We start from the raw sequence: 23,772 nt of genomic DNA, 5'->3' as shown, positions 1-23,772 counted from the left end.
TGCGGTTCCCCTTGAGACTCGCCATAAAACTCCTGACCCTCATTACTGGACAAATAATAGACTACACCAAATGGGCTATCCGTCATCTCTGGCACATGCCTGAGCTAAATTAAAGCATTGCTATATTTGACAAATCAGGTAGTTTGTGACCTTACTGCATTCACCGGGTCATTAAATCTCTATAGCACATCAAAAGGAAGCCATCATCCCTCATTAGCAAGTAGATTTCGATCTAAGGGAAGCTTGCATGCCAGTCGACCTATTTGTAGGTTTATCCTGACCTAAAGACAAGGGGAGAGTAAACATTGTATACGTTATAGTACACACGGTATCTTACACAGCGACGTTAGCTCAGTGTCATTTTGTACACGCTTTAGCTACGAAATATGAACTAAGGTAATCTACTTGTTGTTTATTTTGCTTGTTATCAGAAATAAACTACTCTAAAAGGATTCTTAGCAGAGTTTACCGGAAGTTACATGTCTTCCACGAAAGCCTTTGTTTATGTTGTTACTGCTGAAACCGCCTATAGCCATTGACATGCTCTTAGATAGGCACATCTCCACACCGGGATGTGGCGAACAGGAAGTGACATGAATGTTGCTTACACGTATCATGGAGAAGCATGCTGATGTGTCATGTGATAGCTTTAGGCCTGAATGTCTGAATTAAGCTTTTACTGTTACAGTATAGTATGTCCTAATTTCAGTCTTGCTTATCTTATGTATATTGCACAAACAAACTAGAAAGCACTTTCTCTGACCATATCCAATCTGATTGGCTGGCATTAAGCAAGGCATTTTGTCAAAGTTTGCAAAGCTACAGGCGTTACATCTTCAAAGGATATTGAGAGTTTTGCTTCAGGCACTTAGCATTTTGCTAACTAGACACTCACAAGCAGAACTGTGGAGAAGTGTGTGAATGTTTTGCTGAGTATCGACTGTGAAACAATCAGTACTTACAATATTACTATGCCTTATACTCAATTTAAACTAACATGTTTATGCTAATTTTCTGCACAACCATTTGTGGAGACAGCTTGATCAATATTTTAAAGGTGCAATGTGTACATTTTAGGAGGATCTCTTGACAGAAAAGCAATATAATATCCATAACTATATTATCAGTGGTGTATAAAGGCCTTACATAATGAACCGTTATGTTTTTATTACCTTGGAATGAGCCGTTTTTATCTACATACACCAGAGTCCCATTACATGAAAGTCACCATTTTGCACGGTTTCTACAGTAGCCCTAAACGGACAAACTTCTCTATAGAGCGTGTTTTGTCCAAGGGGCAACCTTCTGGTCTCTATCGTGAAGCCAAGTCGAAAGTGACTTAAGCTGCAATTCATTGACTAGCTGCTTGAGGCTGGCTCCAAAAGGAAGTCAATCCCATAGACCCCCATGTTAAAATGCACAACTTCACAGCAGAAATAAATATTTTTACAGCCTGGTACAAAAAGTGTTTTTGGTCTACATATGTAATTTTGCTCTTCATGACAACTATGATAAGGGTGAATTTTTTGTGACTCATCCGTTTAAATGATATTAAGCCTTAAAGTTCTGCATAATTAAGGATGTGACACTTGAGTGACGGGTGAACTGTTACTGCTGTCACTACTGTCGAGCTGGGTGGGTGTAATTTAAGCAACCAGGCACCTCAGTTTCACCTACGTCCCACCTCTTTAGCAATTTTCGTTTGTCCGCAAGTGACACAACTTTGTGCCTTAAAAATGCTCTTCACAAACCTACAGGTGAGTTCAAGTACAAAACGTCCATGTTTTTTACACTGTAAAAAGTGAAACATTGAATCAATTTAATATACCAAAAATGAAAATTCTGTCATCATTTTCTCATCCTCTTGTTCTAAACCTGTATGAGTTTTTTGATTTTTTTGATAAATGATGGTAAGCACACAACTGCTATAACTATTGACTTTCGTAGTAGGAAAACAAATATTATGAAAGTATTGTGATAAATGATAAAGAAGATGTTTTGATAAATGATGGTAAGCACACAGTTGACGGTGCCCATTGAATTCCCTCTTATTTGTTTTTCCTACTATTGAAGTCAGTCAGCTGTGTGCTTACTATCATTTATCAATATATCTTCTTTTGTTTTAATCAGAAAAAAAAGAAATTCATACAGGTTTAGAACAACATAAGGATGAGAAAACATTGACAGAATTTGTCAAAATTCTGTGTCAAATGTCCAGCTACACGGTTTAACCTTTCACATTCATTGTTAAGGGTTAGGTCATGTTGGACTAGATCTTAAAAGTATAACAACATTACAATTTTACTCATTTAAGTAAGATTATACCTATTGGAGTGGGACCAAAAAATCTACCAGGAAATTTCGTAGAAAACTGTCCCTCCCTGGTAAAAAATGACTAAGGTCTTGTATTTGTAGTAAAACTAGGGTAATACAAATCGTAATCAATCTGCCAAAAAAAAAATCATAATAATAATACAATCATTAAATCATGACTAATTTTCCTAAATGAGTAACTATACAAAATGATGCCTGTTTGAAAGACCGTGATGCGCACCTGTCAATCATCTACTACATAACAGGGCGAGGCCAGAGATGAATGTGCTCATAAACAGGAAATAGTATATTGAATAATGTGTGCATCTTTGAATAACTGTAAGAATACATTTCATTTAAATATCATTTTGTCATATAAAGTTTTAAGAGATATTGCTTTTTTTCACTGTTATTGCTTATTTAGACTTGTTAGTAGTCTACGGTTAACAGCGTGTTTGGCGCATTTACCTCAGAGTTTATTTCGGTAATATTGCTGTTTTTCCAGTAATAATAATACAATTTACATGTCTGTAAATTTACATGTCTGCTTCCTTGTCTGTTTATTCATTTCATTATGCTGTTATATTAAGTTATGTGTGGATATTTGTTGCTATATGAGACATTCATTGCCGATATGTATACTCTCGTCTAATATTCAAATCATATGCGGAATAATGTCTGCATCTTTGCATAACTGTAAGAATACAGTTCCTTTGAAAATAATTTTTATCAAAGTTTTGAGAATGTTGTGAGGATATTTATTGCCATATTGCAGTTGAATAGCCTACTCTCGTCTATAATATGGAAATCACAGGAAATATATAATGTGGTATACTGCAAAGTTACCCTGCTAATTATTATTTATGATATATGTGGAGATAAATAAACCTTTACAAATTAAACATCTTTAATCCACACTAACTACTAGTCTGTCAAATAATCTATCCGCTTGACGGATCCGACCGCATATTACTGCAATTAACAGGCGTTCGGCTTTCTACATCAAAGTCCGACAGGCTATGTCATTTGGGGAGGGGCCGCTCACTGATCCCCCTTTATTTTTGACATGGCTCGACCTGCCGAATGGGTTGAGCACTTTTATATAGGCTACTGTGTTGAGCAGAGAGCTGCACGGTTTGACTAGCGGGAACGCCCGCACATTAGGTCGCCAGATGATGTTGCTATAACTCGCAATGTATAAATATTACCAGACCGGCCCTCACGGTCTCAAAACACTACCGGCCCACCGGGAAAAGTCCCGACTCTCCCGATTGCCACTCCGCCCCTGACAGTACCCATTATATCCATAGAGTTTAAACAATAATTGTAACTCTTTCACCAAAAACCTATAAACAGATAATTTATTTATACACTACCGGTGAAAAACGTATTATTTTTTCAAATCATTATACTATATGGCATCACACAAATATTACAGTGGGAATTAATTTCTAACTAAAAGCATCCAAAACTGTTATATTTGATCATCTTTAGTGTAGTCACCCTTTGCCTGTAATTTGGAAAATCTTACCGAGGTCTCACCCTAAGATAAATTTGAAAGAACCTTAAAGGGCTATTCATTAAGTCATGAAGGGCTATTCTGGGCTATTTTTAAAGGTGTTTAAAATCACGGCAAACGTTTCAGTAAAGAGATTCCAAATTTTTGATCTGTAGTGTAAATATATGAAATATTATTCTATCTTTTATTGTGCGCTCATTGGTATTCACTGCAAAACAAGCACAAAAATGGGTGCCATCAGTCAGCAGCATGTATAATGAATTGGATTTAGATCAGCACAATGCAAGCTATCTTTGGACGAAAGCCTAATAAACACTTTGAATTGCAAACATTCGCCTGATATATCTGATAATCTACGGGAAATGTTTAGCATGGGATTGAATTGGCAATTAGACAATAGAGACCTCTTTATTTCCCAAACAGCCGAGAGAGCGCAGATCTATTCAATATTCCACACAGTGTTCTGCAAGGTCAATCAGATGGGAATGAGATTTCCGGTTAAATCCGTCCACTTGCATACATTCAGCTGTTTGAGTCAGTCACCATATAACGTCAGTTTGGGCGATGGAACCATTATACATTAGGACAAGACCCACCCACTTTTTAAGACCAATGATATTGGACCAACACACTCGCTTTTTCTCTAATTTAGTACGTATGTCCGTTCACTTCCATCCATTCCACTTGAGGAATGCCTTAATAAATTAATCCATTCCGTGTTTTAGCTACAGCCTTGACTTTCACACTGCTACTTCCTCAAATCCATTCTATATAAATTAAACCCTATTTCGTGTTTTCACTTCTTTCGCCTGCCTCACTCACGTAAGACACAACAAGGTAAACATAGCTTTTAGGCTATTAAAGTAATTGTTTAATTAAAAGGCACCAGAATACAAGAAAATGGCATCTACTGCAGTAAATGTTTTAGACCCACCCACATACTGTGCCAATTTTTACATTGATTATGCTGAGTTGATGGGCTAAAAATTAGATGTCAAAACGTACTGGTTTTGCCCCAAGCAATACTGCATTCACACATTGCTAACGATACTTTTCTGTAAGAGTTAAATGCAGAGAGCCAGCTGTTTAGTTTTCTTATTAAACATGCTGACCGTTTTTGAGTTTCACTGACCTGAGACCTGGAAAAACAATGTTAATTAAAATGAAGAGTGGAAAAAGAAACGTCTTTTTGCTCCAATAAGCTTTCCAAAGGATCACCTGCGGCAGGGTGAAACATACCCAGAGAACCTTAATCACCTTTTGCCTCTTTCCACAAACTCCAGTTTGGACAGGTTTGCAATGACGTGGCTGGCCAGAAAATGAGAGACACAGCCCCACTTGTGTTAAAGGGAAATATAGCATCAATTTTCTAACATTCGTCTTCTTGTCGGATTTAAATGTTTTTTTGTGTAGTCAGTATGCTTACGAATGGGATGACTCGGCACCATCAGCACAGATAAATGAATAATGCCAGTGCGGCTTTGTAAATTCAAAATACTGACCTCTAAAGTCTTCAACCTGCCACAAAATGTTGTGGAAAAATCATTGAGGTCAAATGATCTGCAAGGGCTGGCAGTTAATACACAACTTGCTCCTTGAAGCCATCCTGAATGCCTGAGATTTACTGAGATTTAATGCAAATCCTCATACTGTCACTTTTTTCTGTCACACCTGGGTTGAACCCGGTATTTTTTAAAGTGTAATGTTTACTGCATGACCGTACACCTTCGGATCAAGAGTTTAACTGTTTAATCACTGTTTCGCAGTCTTAGCTGGGCTCCAAACCAAAGATCTGGCCAGGGTGGGAAACCTTTGAGACCAGCATAAACCATCTTAGACTGTTTTTTAATGTTTATCTGAAAACATTGACAAGCACGTATGCGCAAACTGTATAGAGATCTTACCTGTAGCTTCAACCATGCCCTCCAAGATAACTACAATCTCAAACTCTTCCTTCTCCATCTGTGCACGGGACATTTCCCAGAACGGACTCTTCTCGTTGATCTCGTGCGATATAATGAGCGGCGATACCAGGAAGAGTCGATCATCTCCTGTGTCAAAGCCAATGTTTATGTCCGTCTGGTTGAGCGGGATGAACTCGCCCTCCTTCGTCTGCTGCGAACGAATGAGTTTGGCACGGATTGACGCTTCCACAATATGGGAATTCCGTAGGTCTCCCACTCTGAACATCAGGCACATCTTGTTGTCCCTCACGGAAATCACAGCCTTGTGGGAGAACATCAATGTCTCCGCCCGGTTCTTGGGCTGTGAGATCTTCACAAACATGCAGCCCACCATCATGGCATTAACAATGGATCCCAAAATGGCTTGTACCAACAGAAGAATGATCCCCTCTGGACATTTCTCTGTAATGACCCGGTAGCCGTAACCAATGGTGGTCTCCGTTTCGATGGAGAAGAGGAAAGCTGAGACAAAATTGTTGAGGTTCTCCACACATGGGGTCCAGCCCTCCTCATCGATGTGTTGAAGATCTCCTCGTATAAGCGCAATAAGCCACCACAAGAATCCAAAGAAGAGCCAGTTGACCACATAGACCAGGGTGAAAATGAAGAAACTGAGACGCCAGCGTAAGTCAACCAACGTTGTGAAAAGGTCGCTGAGATACCGGTATGTCTCTTGAACGTTGCCGTGGTGAACGTTACACTTGCCATCTTTCTGAACATAGCGCTGACGAGGTTTCTTAACAGGGTCGGAGATGAGGTGAGTGCGATCTGTAGGGATCTGGGGTTCCCTCATGTGCTTGGGGAGTTTCTTCACCTGCTGTTAGGAGGAAAAAGAAACATTTAAGAAAGAAACATTAACTCTATTGGTCATTTATGTGTCCCTCATATGTTTGTGTATACACTTTAAAAATGCCTGTTTTACTTTTAACCAATGCTGGGTAAATACTGGACAGAGCACACCGCTAGCTGGGTTGTTTTAACCCAACAGCTAGGTTTTTATAACTCATGGTTGCATAACATTGGGTCTTTTTTAACCCAGCAGTGTGTTCTTCCCAATATTTGCCCAACATAGGTTAAAAATTACCCAGCCATTTGAGAGTGTAAATAAGCGTAACAAAGAATAGCCAATCACAACTTTTTTAATACAGGATGTGTTAGTATAGACATTATTCAAAAATATAATTAAAAATCTTTTTTATTTTGAAAGCTGTTGTTGGCTGGTCACTTCGGTATAAATGTGTATATTTTGTTGAATTCAAAACAAATGGAAATAATAGATTATATTTACTTTTTTAAAACCAGTGAGAATAGATTTTTTATATAAATTCCTCTTTAATTTATATATATATATATATATATATATATATATATATATATATATATATATATATATATATATAATTTTCTCTCTTTTTCTGGGGTTTTCAGAAGGTGAAAATCTTAAAATATCAACTGTTACCATGTTTTAGTAAAGGAAAACATATCAATGTGCTGAATGAATATGCACACAATTCATTACAATTTAACTCATGATTTATCTGACAGGATATTCTGATTGTTTTTTTATCACATTGTCAAACTTTAAAAGGCATCTGTTTCAACAATGCTTGTTTTGGTAATCAATATATATTACAGTGTGGCGAGCAGGATGGGCGAGAGCCTAGGAGCCTCGCGAGATCGGTGATGCGATTGCTAATGAGCCTCCGTATCCCATGGAGGAGTTCGGAAGTATAAATGAAGGAAAGACTGCCGGCCACAAACAAAACATGAAACACATTAACAAAACACAGTAAAACAATGTCCAGGCCTGGTCCTCTCTCGTCCTCAACCGTCGTCGTTCCTTCATTTATACTTCCTGACTCCTCCATGCTGGTGACCACCAGCTAAACCAGCATCAAACCAGCATAATAGCCATGCTGGTTTGATGGTGTTTTGTCAGCAGGGATGGGATACAAGCTCTCATGGCTCTCCCCCATCCTGCTCGCCACATACAGTAATGTCATAGAAATCGTTTTCTAAGCATTGAGCATTTTTAATAAACGATGCAATTAAAGTAACCAATTAAACTGCTTAAATGAGCTACAATATTGACAAGCCTGAAGTCCTATATATTACGTATAAGTGTTTTTAAGGATAGCCAGCAAAATACATACAGTATGTAATTTTTCGTCCAATCACATCAAAATCACAGGGCATATTTTTAAAGGCAGGTCAACAACAGGTCCCATCCACCTCTATCTCCACTGAGCTGCTCTATGGCAGGCAATGACAGCTGGTACTTACTCTGATAGCTGCACTGTGATGACACTGACACAGTGTCTCTCTGCACATACAGCACACGCAGATGCAATGCCAGAATAACAAAGCACACTCACAGAAAACCATAAAGTCGTCACTGGGACAGTAAATCATATGTACAATTTTGGTACCTGTAGGTACCTCTAAAGTACCAACATGCACTACAATTTTAGGTACAAAAGTGTACCTTTTGAAAAGTGACAACTTTTGATTTTCTTGTACCTTTTACTCTGGGGACTTTCTATATTGTGGACTTTTTCTGTTTCCAGTGCTGTTACTTTTGTAGACCCCCCACTCCTTCTCTCCCATGCTGAACAAAATCCCAGTTAAACAAAGCTGGTGGGCTTGCTGATTTAAAAACCTGACCAGGTGACAAGGATCCAAAACCCTTTTAAGACCAGCAAACCAAACCAATTTGGGTGAGAAAATTATATATTTCAAGCGTATCTAGTGAAACTAAAACAAAAAGAAGCATATGGGTCTGGTGCAAAATAAATGCTGAAATATACTTTATTAAAATGCAAATGCAAAATTGAAATTAGAAGTGGAAAACCAAAAGATATTGCACCAATGAAGTAAAAACAAAGTATGCATGAAAAAAGCACCACATTTACGTGTCATTTGTCCATGTTATGAACCAACATGATCTCACGAAAAGTTGTGTTGTGATTAATGTGATTAATTTATTCGTGTCCGTGGCATGAAATTCAGCTTTTTTCGTGCCTTGAGCACGAATTTCTTTTTCATGTCACTCGAATAAACAGTTTTTCATGTTTGTGTCATTGTATGTATTGTTTTCTCTTCTTCCCACCCCCTACTTTTAAATAATTGTAAAAACCCCAAGCGACAATGGTAAGAAAATAAGAAAAAACAATGAGAAAACAATACATAAAATGAAATGAAAAAGAAAGTCGTGCAATGGACACGAATAACTCTTTATAGAAATTTGTGCGAGTGACATGAAAAAGACATTCGTGCTCAAGGCATGAAAAAAGCTTAATTTCGTACCATTCACATGAAATTGGATAAATTAATCAATTTTTTTGTGACTATAACACGACTTTCCATGAGATCAGTCTGTTATGAATACACCACAAATCAATTATTCATTCTTTTATTATTTGAAAGTGATGTTGTAAATCTGAAGATCTTTGCTTCAAAAATAAAAAAAAGGTTAAATTGGATATAGTACCGCTGTTCTGTCTGTGATACAGATTGCTATCTATGTTACCAACAGGCTTAAACCATTATTGTGTTTTAACACCTATAGCTCAAACATTATAAGTCTTGTTGACTTCCTGATAAGGACAGAGAGTGACAGTGTCTTTTTCTCAATAAATGGTTTGTTTGTGTACAAGAAAACAAGTCGTACACTGTAAAAAAAATCTGTAGAAATTACAATGGTATTGCAGCTGGGTTGCCGGTAAATTACCGTAGATTTAAATTTATGTTATTTACTGGCAATAGTTTGTTCAAAGTTAAATAAATTTTAAATATTAACAAGTCTTTATCTTTACAGAATAAAACGATACAATAACAGGCTCATGCAAAGCATTCTGGGAACCAGAAATCATCATCAACCTTTTTCTGTTTTTTTGCTTCAGATTTTGTTTCCCAGAATTTTTTGCTTGATGCTGTTTTTCTAGTTTTATTCTGTAAAGACAAAGACTTGTAAATGTTTAATGTTTATTTAACTTCGAACAAAATGTTGCCAGGAAATAACATACATTTAAATCTACGGTAAATTACCGGCAACCCAGATGCAAATTTCTACGGAATTTTTTTACAGTGTATTCATCTGGGATGGCATGAGGGTAAATAAATGATAAGAGAATTTACGTTTTTAAGTGAACGATTCCTTTGAGCAGTTTTTCATTTTATCAAGATCATCTCTTTCCTGTTACTACATTGATCATAAAACCGCTATCCTGGCTCAAATCCATTACTGAATTCTTATTCTGCAGCTCCGTGGGATCCTCCCCCATTACCTTCCTTTTCCCCATGGGACACCGGCAAGCCCAGATAAGAATCTTTGTCCCTTTCCCAAGTCTAGAACACAGTGAACCTCCACAGAGAGCCAGGGAGCGTTGGCAAATTGTCTCCCTATTTGTTAGAGATTGTGCTTGGTTGTTAATTGAAATGAAAGTGGTGACTGTAAATTTTAGAAACGTCAGGACACCTGCTGCACACCTGCGCCCCATCTTCTTTTAAAAAAGCAGATTATGTGTGACAACTGGGATCAATTATTTTGTGTCTCTACAACTACGTAAATTGAGTGAAATATAAATTGCATTCGATGTTCATTAAATATAACATTCAAATGTATTTTTACATTTTCACTGATTCAGCATTCTGCAGCCAAATGCTTTTGCAGAATAAATGGCAAACATTGTTCTAGTTTCCGGTCTTGTATTACTTCACTCTCTTTCTTCACACATATTAAAATGTGAAAACTTAAATCAAAATGTCATGTCTATTTATTTATTTGATAAGTGCAGTTGATCATTATCACAAAATCAACACATTTAGAGTAATTCAACCTGATCTCCTGATCAACTGTTTATAGTTAAAGGGAGACTCCACTTTTTTGAAAATATGCTCATTTTCCAGCTCCTTGTTAAAACTTTGATTTGTACCTTTTTGGAATCCATTCAGCTGATCTACGGGTCTGTCTGTACCACTTTTAGCATAGCTTAGCACAATCCATTGATTCTGATTAGACCATTAGCATCACGCTAAAAAATAACCAAAACGTTTCAATATTTTACCTATTTAAAACTTGACTCTTCTGTAGTTACATTGTGTACTAAGACTGACAGAAAAATTAAAGTTGCGATTTTCTAGGCAAATATGCTAGAAACTACACTCTCAAACTGGCGCAACAATCAAGGACTCCGCCGCTGTAACATGGCTGCAGCAGGCGTAGTGATATTACGCAGTGCCCGAAATAGTCCCTTGCTATTGAAAGTAACCAAGGGGACTAATTTTCTATCGGTCTTAGTACACAATGTAACTACAGAAGAGTCAAGTTTTAAATAGGAAAAATATATATAACTCTTTGGTTATTTTTTAGTGCGATGCTAATGGTCTAATCAGATTCAATGGATTGTGCTAAGCTATGCTAAAAGTGCCAACACCAGACCCGGAGATCAGCTGAATGGATTCCATTCAAATGTTTAACTCTAGGGGAGCTGGAAAACGAGCATTTTTTTTTTTAAAAGTGGAATGTCCCTTTAATTAAGCCCATATACCTATTTATTAACTTATTGATTGATTTTGTATAGATTACATGAACACTAATGAATGCGGAAACATACTGCTATCTGCTGTTTTTTCCTCTCACATAATAAGGTCAAAGATCATTTATCTGATGGCCACTGCAGTAAAATACAATGTCTGATGAATGTATGGTAAAATATATTGTCTTTAATTAAGAGAACAGTTTAAATTGAATTGTCTTACAATGGGGTAAAACAACAGTTTAAAAGTAAAACAAAAGTAAAAACAACATATAAATGTTTTAGGCTTGGGGATCCATTCACATTGAACAGAAAAGGTGTAAATTATACTGTGGGAGAATTGACAGCTGACCTCTCTTGGAGTCACTCCTATCTCCATGTCGTGGTCCATGTGGACGCGAGAATCTCCAGCCATCCTCAGCTTTGACTGCAAACCTAGAAGAGAAATAACCAAACACATATATCAAAAAATATATATAAATCAATTTGAATTTGTCCATTGGGATTGACTGGACTGAAATATGGGTGATGCACATTAGACTGAATATATTTCCTAAAGCAATACTGAATCTGTATTTGCTTATTAGTCAACCTTTTCTAATAGCCTGTGATGCCTAACATCAGGAAATAGACATTTCAGAGGAAGAGCATGGCATAACAATAGATTAAATTGATTTAAACAGAATGTAAACAAAAATCATACATTTGCTTAAAAATAACATCACTGATGATAAAACCAAGAGCATGCATTAAGAAAAGAAATCCTTGGACTCTGTTGCAGAGAGAGAGAGAGAGAGAGAGAGAGAGAGAGAGAGAGAGAGAGAGAGAGAGAGAGAGAGAGAGAGAGAGAGAGAGAGAGAGAGAGAGAGAGAGAGAGGTTGACTTCAAGATTACATAAAGAGCTCGGATGCAAAATCCACTAAGTGCGTCTGAATTTTTTCTTGTAAATTAACATTTTTAGCATATTCTTGGATTCTGCCAACAAACCTGTATTTTTTAATGGCTTGAGGCTGGGATTAAGCAGATTTTGATGAATGTATAAGACATGCCGAGAGCATTCGGTTAATATTATCTATTTTTTTGACAGAGGTGCCATTTAGCGGCTTTTGCATCTGAGGTCCTCATATTTTTTCATTTGAATGCCAGTGTTGGGGAAAGTTACTTTTAAAAGTAATGCATTACAATATTAAGTTACTCCTCAAAAAAGTAACTAATTGCATTACTTAGTTACTTTTCATGAAAAGTAATACTTACGTTACTTTTGTGTTACTTTTGCGTTACTTTTTCTTACTTGGCCAAGGCTTGATCTCTTTCAGGCCTTGCAGGTGTTTTTATGACTGAGAAGTTCTGCATTCAAAAATTATATATTTAAATCAAATCAATATATATATTTAAATTAAATTAATTCAACTGAAAAGAAACTCGCATTACTTTTTTTAAAAAGTAACTAAAATATTACACTGAAAACCCTAATAAGTTGATTGAACTCAAATTATTTGAGTAAACTCGTTCCATCAATTTAATTGAGTAATGAGGTCACCCAAAACGTGCATATTTAAGTTTACTTAACTTGGTGCTTATGTAGACTTGACTTAAATTGTTTAGTTTAACAAACTTTACGATTATTTAATGTACTTAAACAATAAAGTTCACTTAACTTAGTGTTAATTTCAAGTGTACTTGTATATTTAAGTCAACTCAACATGACAATTTAACTGAAATTAGAATTTAATTAAGATTCTTTATTAACCAAAATGTCAAATGGAAACGAGTCACACCCTGTACATACACTGTAAGCCCGTATAAGTTGATTTTACTTAAAAAAAAATTAAGGTAACTTGTTGCCTTTTGACATTGTCAGAACTGTGGAGAGAAATACAATAAAATGTTCTGAACAGCGTTCATGTACAGAAACACTGATCACCTGAAATGTGACTTCACAAAATTATAATTTACAACAAAACAACATCAATAATATAAGAGCTTGAAGCTATATTACATTTTATTAACAAATATTTGAGTAGAGAAAGTTCTTATCAGTTTTTATTCTGTGAAAAAGCAGTAAATAATCAAGATATTCAGGCGCAAAGTATTATAGGTATTCCTCATAACATGAACTAATAACTTTAAGTTCATTTTACTTGAATGTTTTAGTTTAATAGATTTTGTAAGCTTAAAAGTTAAATCAACTAAACTTTTTAAGCTTTGGCTTCAGAACAGAAAATATTAAGTGATGTTTACTTGATTGTTTAAGTAAAGACAACATTAGGGTTTACAGTGAATGTGTACATTTATAAATGAATGCGTTACTTTACTCGTTACTTCAGAAAAGTAATATTATGCACGTTACTTGTAATGCGTTACCCCCAACACTGATAAATGCAATACCTTAAAGGAATATTCCATTTTCTTAAAAGAAAAATCCAGATAATTTACTCACCACCATGTCATCCAAAATGTTGATGTCTTTCTTTGTTCAGTCGAGAAGAAATTATGTTTTTTGAGGAAAACATTGCAGGATTTTTCTCATTTTAATGGACTTTAATAGACACCAACAATTAACACTTAACTCAACACGTAACAGAATTTCAAAGAACTATTAACAATCCCAAACGAGGCATAAGGGTCTTATCTAGCAAAACGATTGTCATTTTTGACAAGAAAAATAACAAATATACACTTTTAAACCACAACTTCTCGTCTAGATCCGGTCCAGCGCGACCTAACGTAAATGCGTAGTGACGTAGGGAGGTCACGTGTTACATATATAAAACGCACATTTGCGGACCATTGTAAACAATAAACTGACACAAAGATATTAATTAGTATCAGTTGACGTACAACAACGTAGGAACGGTCCTCTTTCTCAACACTTGTAAACACTGGGGCGGAGTTTCGCGTTTGTCCTCTGTGACCTCTAGACGTCATGACGTATTGCGTGGGGTCACCTGGTGCATCACGACCGGATCTCGACGAGAAGTTGTGCTTTAAATATTTGTTATTTTTCTTGTCAAAAATGACAATCTTTAGATAAGACCCTTATGCCTCGTTTGGGATTGTTTATAGTCCTTTGAAACTCCGTTGAAAAAAACTGTTACATGTTTAGTTAAGTGTTAATTGTTGGTATCTATTAAAGTCCATTAAAATGAAAAAAATCCTGCAACGTTTTCCTCAAAAAACATAATTTCTTCTCGACTGAACAAAGAAAGAAACATTTTGGATGACATGGTGGTGAGTAAATTATCTGGATTTTTCTTTTAAGAAAATGGAATATTCCTTTAACAGTAGCATTTAAATATGGATTTATTGTATTATACAGGAAAATCGAATGTTTTTAAACCATAACAAGACGTATTCGAACTGCGGTTAAACTTCTAATGTCTCACTCAATGTCTCTCAATTAGGTGAGTAAACATATTAATCATGTCAAACACCACTGGGAAGCTCTTCAGCCATGGCTGTCTAACTCACTAATGGGTAAACAGATAAACTAAACCTGACTGCTCAGTCTTTGACTGCACATTAAATCTGGTGGCTATTAAACGGTGAGATGGAACAAGCCAAACATACCTTTTTAGGAACAACATCTCAGACGGTTACTTAAAGGATTAAATCATGACATGCGAGGCTTTCTGACTGACAGTGAGGTTTGAATTAGTTAATTTGTCCCTAAAACATGCAGGCGGTCCCAGCTGTTCCCCGATCCCCAAAGACTATCCGCGTCAGAAGCGTTACGCCATGAAATCTGCTGCTGTCTGTCTCATGCACCCGGAGAGTCATGCCAACCTGGATGAGCACCTCTGTGTTCTCCGAATATCTTGGCAGCTTGCTGTCTCCAATCTGACAGTTGTACTGTTCACCTGTCAAATCTCTTAAGCTGAATTCTGAGCAGAAAGGGCCTGAACAGAGAGTATAGGTGTATTGTTGGTGGAAAAGACTAAAGAGACGAACATATTCATGTAGGCTTTGTTCCAAAATGTAGTGAGTTGTCTTGCTGTGACACAGGATGCTATCTCAAAAGGCATCTGTCTATCTGAAATGGATGCTCTTATTAGGTTGCTTCATACAAAAATGATTTTCATCTATATGCAAGACTTGTGATTGAAAGAATTTGTTGTAATAGATATGTAATGTTTTCTCTGAGGTTGTTGCAATGCATTATGTTTTTGTCTTTTCTGCAGTAAATACAAGCAATCCTGCCTTACTGCAGTTTATTCAAAATATGGTTTATTGATTTGTTTCCCTATTTTTAAACTGGATGCGTGCCTACAATGCCCTAAAGGTGCCAAAGAATGCATTGATATTCATAGAAGGTATGAGGCTTTATTAAGTGCAAAAATAATCCAGACAGTTTAACATGCCCATTTTCAACCATAGGATTTGTTTCCAGAATTAAATTATTACATTATTTGAAAGGGTCATGATTAATAATTTAGAGCTTTGCTTTGATTGGCTGTTTCTCAGAGCAGCTTATTTCAGTAGCTCTGTGTGTGTGCAAACAGACATTATGTTTGAGGCTGTATCAGACGAAGATGCAGATTTTAAGGAATAATCAATTATTCAGAGATTGGAAATGGACTTTTCTGAGTGGTAGGTTTGTTTTTTCCAGGGCTGTCAATTGATTAAAATATTTAATCTAGATTAATCGCATGATTGTCACGAGTTAACTTGTGATTAATTGCAATTTATCACACATTTTTCACACATCTGTTCTATATTAACCTTAATTTAACGCTTTTCAAATATTTAATACTCTAATCAACATGGGCGTGGACAAATATGGATGCTTTATGCAAATCTTTGTTTATTATTGGTGAAAGAGTAAGCAAAAATAATTTAGAAAAAAATCCAGTTAAAGATTTTTTATGGACATAACAGATTTATTTTCATGAATTCTTGTCAAAACTGTTATTTTTCAAACTGTAATTCTGTATAGATGTGTATATCAACCCTGGATCACAAAATGATGTACCTATAGTCACGTAAATTTGTGAGTCTTTTCCGTGACACTGACACGTTTTTCCGCCTTTTTGGGTGAACGTCAGGCATTTCTGTTTACGTGTCACTGTCATGAATTTGTTAACTGTTTTGTTCTATTTTCAAACCATTGACGCTTCGGGTTAGGGTTAGATTTGGTGTTTGCGTTAGGAAGTCACTTTAAGTATTGGTTTATACCTTTCTTCATGAAACATTTTTTTAATATATATTTTATGATTTTTAAGCCATTGTCGCCTGGCATTAGGGTTAGAGTTGGGTTTGGGTAAGGATGCCATTTTATGTAAATCTAACCCTAAACCGAAGCGATTATGGTAAGAAAATAGGACAAAACAGTCAAGAAACAAATACGTGACAGCGACACGTTCAGAAATGTGTGACATGTTCACTCAAAAAGGCGGAAAAGTGTGTCAGTGTCATGGAGAATACTCACAAATGTACCTGACTATAGGTATGTAATTTTGTGATACTGGGTTGGTGTATATATTGGGGTCGCGTGCCTGTGTGCATGATTCAGATGTGTCATCAAAGCAAAGAAGATCGTTTTTGTCGCTCTTAACTCTTTTAACAACAATCAGGTCCTGAAGTTTATCTCTCAAGTCCTGCATGTTTTAAAACTGAAACCAAAATCTCAGACCCGCAAGTGGATGGACACGCATTCTTTGTATTAGTTAAGGCTTAAGCAACTCGTAAAACGTACAAATAAAGATGATTTTAGAAGTTTGATGACTATTTACTGTCTAAGGGGTTGTGCACACCAAAACTTTTAAACGCCTGGACAAAACGCCTGGACTTTCAGCTGAGTGCCAGCTTTCTTCTGCTGAGCGCTTTGATAGCTGTTATACTTCAGCTGCGAGCCAGTTGCTTGCTGTGGTAATGTCCCGCCCCTCCTCCACTGTGATTGGACGGCCGTGTGAGAACTGACATTGACGAGCGGAGCTTTTCACTCAAAGTTGAATATGTATCAACTCTCGCAGAAGAAAACCGCTAGCTGCTGGCTTATTTGAAAAATGCAGAGCTTCCACTGGAAACAATTGAAAACATGCGCCGGCTGCGGGTGTAAAAGCGTTGGTGTGCACACCCCCTAATGCTGCGTCTCAATTTATCCAACAATCGTCTAGGACAAGGGTCAAACAGAAACTGCGCATTGCATTAATCGCACATTAATAAAATGAGTGTTGTTAAAATGTATTTACATTAACGCGTTATTTTTTCAAAAAGTAAAATTTCAGCCTAAAGTTAGCATATAGCATTAACTAGCATATAGTGCTAACTCAGCAGTCAACACTTTGTTTTTAGCATTTTAACAACTTTGTAATTAATTTAATGTAATTAATTTAATTTAACCCTAATGTGTAATTTAATGTTGGGGCGAACATCACGACTGTAACATTACAGTCTGTGTTACTGTATGATGAGATTGGCCTCTTTTCCCCTTTTTTTTTCTTTTTCATGCACAAGGTTTACATAAGAAGGAGGAAACAATATAGTTTGAGGCTCATGCCATTACCATGTACAAAACTCGTATTATTCATCTATGCCTATACAGTTGCACATTCCACGGCACCTTTAAAATGTTGTCTCACAAGGTTTCTGAACTTAAGGCTTTACTTTTTTGTTTCCAATAATGGCTTTTTGTTGTGGATGTGGCTGAACTTTGATAAGTTTAACTTTCTGATGTTTTGACATGGTGCATTAAGCAATGATTCAGCTCCAGAAACCAGTCACTCCCACACTGCACCTGTGCTCCAGTCGGTAATGTCATTCAGCTTTGTCTGTGCTAATCAGTTACATAAGGTGCCTAATAACAGTGGAAAATTCCCATGTTCCCCCGCGGCCCGGCTGCAAGTCATCCTCGTCATTTAACCTAATTGAGTAAGTGTTCTGAACACTGTTTAGTTATTACTTCAATAATTTTCAAATGACTGATGCCGTACTTAGAGAATCAAAATAGAGAATCAAAAATGATTGGAGAGACAGAGTCATAGAGAGAAAGATACAGTCGATTTAGAAGGATACTTTACAACCCCCATTTGCTTCACTTTTTATGAAAAAAGACCTCAAATAAGCATTGATTTGCAAGGAAAGTAAATCAATGTGGAGTAATCAGGTGAACCGGTGAACCCGGTGAGCAAATGACCAAGGCTTTCTTGTGGATATTTCTCTTCCATGCCTAATAACGACCACAACAATGCAAGCTAAAACAGTTATCACTGTCAGCAGCACATAATGTCTAACACACACAACCCTCATGTTATGTTGGACAACAACAGATCATTATAAAGCTACATGAATTGCAGCTGAAGTCAAGAAAAGTACGAATTCCCAGAAAATAAAGACGGTATTGCATCGTATCGTTTTTGCTCCATCACATCTTATTTGTCTAATTCTACTATACCGCAGTGACATCATTCATCCCTATTTGCACGGCCCCTCTCGCTCACAGATGGCACGTCAGAGCCTCCATCCACTCAGGAATACAGTATTGACTGACAGGTCTGCAGCGAAAGGGCACACTGACGTGACCCGCATCCGAGATGCACATGATGAATACATCACAGACAGACGGCAGACCTCCGCATCGTCCCCTCCTCTGCTGTTTCCACATTTTGTAACACAGTGGTCTCATGGCCCATGTGCATCTCCATGTGACTTTGATGGCTTGACGCCGGCGAGGTGCGCCAGAGCAGAGTCTGTTCCCTCATGCTTATCGGCCTGTTCTGAGGAGGTAACAAGCACGGTATCAAGCTTTTAGTGTAACACGCTTTTTGTGGTTTTGGAGTCTGGTTTCGAGGCAGATGGGTAATAGAGCAGAGAAAGAGAGAAAGGCACAAGCTGATGTTCTTCAGCAAAAATATCCACACATCATTAAAGCAAGACAGATTTACTTGATAAGCAAAAGTGTGTTGAGTGTTCAACAGAATATCTTGAATTACAGTTTTTTATTACGCTAGTAAATCAGATGCTTTCTGGTTGTAAACATTAATCTAAGAGAATTTAGGGAGATTTACACTCTAAGTGCATCTGACATGTTTTTGTATAAATGAGGATTCTCTTATCAGGCTCTTATGTTTAGCTTCTGTTATTTACTTTAATGGCAGTGAAAAGGTCTTATAAACCTCCACTTAAAAAAAATCTTTCTTTCTTTGGACAAGACATAGTAAACAATGAAAATTGACGTGGCGTTTAATGGATTCTGGCGACAAAGCAGTATTTCTGAATGGCGTGAGGCAGAGATTAAGCGGATTTGAAGCAAAAGTATTTGATGAATGTATAATACGTGCAGAGAGCATTCAGTTAATATCATTATCTCATTTTTGACGCAGGTGCTCTTTAGTGGCTTTTGCATCTGAGCTCTTATATTCTTTCAAAGCAAGTCTAGGATGCAGTTAGCAATATAGTGCTTCTGAAACCGTGGTGGCCGGTCACTTCTCTTCCGAGAGGCGCAAATTCAAAATATGTGTTCGGACTGTCATTGCTTGTCATTTCAAAATATGTATTTGTTGCATCGTGTGAACCATGTGTATCCCCTACTGAAAAATCCAGCTAAGACCAGCATAAGCTGGTGAGCTGGTTTTAGCTGGTCTCCCAGCTTGGTTTTAGCTGGTTTTGCTGGTGTAGCAAGCTGGTCTAGCTGTGTTCTGGTCACTTTTTAAGCTTGTCTAGCTGGACTTAGCTGGTCAAGCTGGAAGACCAGCTGGTCCACCAGCATGACCAGCTTTGTCAGGCTGGGAGGACCAACATAAAGCAGCTAGTACCACCTTAAACCAGCTAAAACCAGCTACCAGCTTATGCTGGTCTTAGCTGGATTGTCAAAATCTTGTCAAAATAAGTGCCTGCTGCACACGCGTCGAAACGATTTATGATAAAAGAGACACTTGTGTTCACAAAATACTCGCCAGACCCTTACTTCATGGCGCAATTGCACAGTACCCCACGGGTTGGGTCAGATTACTTTTGGGGGCTTTTCCACTGGGTACAGTACGTAGTAACCAATACATTTTGGGGTTCCAAGCAAGCTGAGCTGATACTAAAACGTGACGTGAAAACACTGAAGATCACTGATTGGTCTGAGAGAATCGTGATGAGCGTTATGCTAAACGCAAGATTAGCTTTACCTTCCTGCTTGCTCTGTGTCAAGCAAACCTGTTGTCATCTGTGCTTTGTTGTTAGTTCCCAAACTCCCTTTTAGCGGTGAAAAACATCCACAGGTTGAGAATCAGGAACACCATACCACTGTTTTCCAGACTTGCGGTTTGTAGAGGCACATTCGCCATGCGAAAATGCACAACATTTTGCAACTTAAATGAGGCTCGGTGGAGCGCGTCGACTGACGCCGCGGGTATTTGTGCAAAAACTGCCATGTGAGACAAAGGTAGTGATAAACGTGATGTGCAAACATTTTTTGTGGTGGTCGATTTTGATTTTGTGGCAGACTGAGAAATAAATGAATGTATGGGGATGTATAGCATGCCAGCGATGCTTTCATATGATGTCACAGCAGTAGACAGCGCAAATATAACAACATGCCTACAATCCCTCCCACTTTGAAGTCTTACTAAACTCGATGGAAAAGCTAACCAAGCAAAAGTGAAGTGAGCTGACCCGACCTGACCCATGGGTAGCTACTATGCAATGGAAAAGCGCCATGACACTAAACTCTGATTACACACGAGATTATGCGAGTATCTGGCAAATGCATCATAAACCATTTAGACGCGTGTGCAGCAGGCTCGTATTTTGGAATCACACGTGATGCACATAAGTTTACATGACGCGCTGAACACATATTTTGAAATGATGAGCCACACATATGACGGGCTACATACATATTGTGACAAGCTTTGAATCGTGCCCCCCTTAAAAAAAAAAATCACCGGTCACCATTGCTCTGAAATGTATCTTATTTGAAGTATCTTTAGATGCTTTTCAATGGAATCTATAAACAAATAATAAAAAAACAATAATTTCAGAAACTACAGTGCACAAACTATTCCATACTTTTAAGCAAGAGCAGCGCCAGACTGAATGGGACCAGACTACTAAAATAATATAAAAAACTTCAATTCTCTATTTTTTATTTTCTATAACACAATTATTTTATTCATCACAATTTAATGTTGCATAGTTATTCATCCATCAAACTTTTTTAAATTTCACTCAAGGGCAATGACACTAACAGTGGCGGCCTGCGCTCGATGCGAAGTTCTTCACAACATATATGTAGCCCATCATGTGTGTGGTTCGTAATTTCAAAATATGTGTTCTGCGCGTCGAGTGATCCTATGTGCATCACGTGTCTTGTCAAAATAAGTGCCTGCTGCAGACGCGTCTAAAGGGTTTATGATAAAATAGACGTTTGCGTTTGTCAGATACTCAGATAATCTCATGCGTCATCAGAGTTTACTGTTAAGAGAGTGTCTTAGTTGTATTTTGTGAACGTGAGCGTCTCTTTTATCATAAACGGTTTTGACGCGTGTGCAGCAGGCACTTATTTTAACAAAACACGTGATGCACATGGTTCACATTACGCAACAAACACATATTTTGAAAACAAGAGCAACACAAATGACACTCCAAACACTTATTTTAAATTCGTGCCCCTTGGATGAGCAGTCACGAGCCGCCACTGGACACTAAAAAGTATCTACAGCAATAGGAATATATTCATTATTTACTTAATATTTGAATTCCTAAACCAGGGCAATTTTGTGGTTGTTGTGATTGAAGCTTTGTATCATGTATTGATGGCCAAAAGTGCACTGTAAAAAACATTTGTGTTGCACTTAAATTTGTACTTTTACCAGCTTGAATTTACAAATGACTTCAACTTTTTTTCATGAGTTGCTGTAACTTGAAAAATGTTGAATTAGCTTAATTTATTTCAATGTTATTTTAATAATTTAGAAACTCCTCACTAGTCAAGGAAGTTGAAATGAATTGTAGTTTTAAATTATTAAACTTAAAAAATGTAAGTGCAACAATCATGCATGTCACAGGAAGTGTCAGGTATATCAAGAGGAGTTTTTACTGTTTGAACTGTCTGTCCATTCAAAATAGTTTTTTAATGAACTGTCCTTGTTTTGTTTTTCTTTCAGGTAACTTACTAACGGGAACTGAATTACAATTATCTTGACACATGAACCCACTCAATGTTAATGCATCATTAAAGTGCATTATGCACTCATGCCGCGTTATGCACTCATAATAAGTCAAAAGTTTTTATATTTTATTTGTTGTTTTAAATTATTAACTCATTTATTTATTGTAATACAGCCTGTATATAATTTCTTCCACAAAAAAGTTTGTGGGCACTATGGCGGCGATCCTTCAGGATTATAAAGCACCTGCTAGCGCCCTAGTGCCGCCCATGCTTTCCAGCATTTATTTAGCATATGCCAAACGTCTCTTTGTGGCTGAAATTATAGCTGTGTGTTGACTGAATTAATTGCACGGGAATAAACAATGTGTAATTTGTCAACATCAGCTTCTTTTCACACTCTCTTGCTCATAAGACAGTTCAGGTGTATACTTGTATCAATACTGCTTAGTGTTTCAATGAGACAATCTGAATGATAAATTCATCGGTTGTCACAGTACTTCAGATGTTTCTTCTTCATCCTTCAACTCTAAAAGTGGTCATTTATAACTTCCAGTTAGACTTTAACTCTGTGAGGATGTATATAACTCTGATTTAGTCGAGATGTGGGTATATCACATTATGTAATACATCAAATAATAAACATTCATTTCAAGCAAATAAAATGCACCAACGAGTTCAAGTTCATAGATTACATAATAAAAAAAGCATCGCTAGCACGTCACAGCATCATTTTGCAATTTGGTTACTAGGAGACTTAGTTGTCTGCTTTGAACCGTAAAGGCAATGATAATGCTACTATTATGTTTTCTTTACGGGAAGTGCAATGTCAGAGTTTACAGATATCAAGTGGGAATATCTCAGATCTGACTTGAAATGAAACGCAGCATTACATCATTGCTTCTCAGCTTGGTGAGCATGGAAACACTTCATTTGCAACACCTGCAGTTTTCTCATCACACTGCAGGGCTGGTAAAATGGCTTCGAATAAACAGAAGCAGCTGGTAGCATCTCGCAAAGAAAAGACATTTCCTGCGATGTCTGGGCGCGTGTGTTTTGACAACACACTGCGGTACCTCACTAATGTCCAACAAGCAGATCGCATGGGAAACTGATGACTGGTAAGGGAATAACAGAGCTCACGCTGCAGCAATGCAGTTTACTACCAGATATATAGACAGAGTCCATCCATCCATGTCTTGCAGTAAGGAGTCGCAGCTTTATGAATCTCTTTCTCTTCCTTCCTTTCTTTTCTCTCCTTTTTTTTTGGGAGAAGAAAGCAATTTTGAAGAGTCATCAGAACAAATAGAACAAACCAGACTTTGGTAAATGGCAAAGACCTTG

General features: G+C 37.2%; 1 protein-coding gene across 7 annotated transcripts in view; it reads right to left on the bottom strand.

The window, feature by feature from the left end:
* kcnj5 (potassium inwardly rectifying channel subfamily J member 5) overlaps nt 1-23,772 on the bottom strand; it is an 88,918-nt gene that overhangs the window by 9,223 nt on the left and 55,923 nt on the right. For 4 of the 7 annotated variants that reach the window (XM_055174400.2, XM_055174401.2, XM_055174398.2 and 1 more), the window contains 2 exons: nt 11,686-11,768; nt 5,737-6,613 (listed from right to left, as the gene is read on the bottom strand). In XM_055174400.2, the coding sequence (XP_055030375.1) occupies nt 5,737-6,613; nt 11,686-11,748 (940 nt within the window). In that variant the 5' untranslated portion in view covers nt 11,749-11,768. The remainder of the gene's footprint in view (nt 1-5,736; nt 6,614-11,685; nt 11,769-23,772) is intronic. The other 3 variants (XM_055174403.2, XM_073853431.1, XM_055174402.2) reach the window with 1 other exon arrangement.

Source organism: Misgurnus anguillicaudatus, chromosome 15 (assembly GCF_027580225.2).
Source record: "Misgurnus anguillicaudatus chromosome 15, ASM2758022v2, whole genome shotgun sequence".
NCBI lineage: Eukaryota > Metazoa > Chordata > Actinopteri > Cypriniformes > Cobitidae > Misgurnus > Misgurnus anguillicaudatus.
The sequence above is the reverse complement of the archived record's forward strand: the minus strand, read 5'-3'. Positions and strand labels throughout refer to the sequence as shown.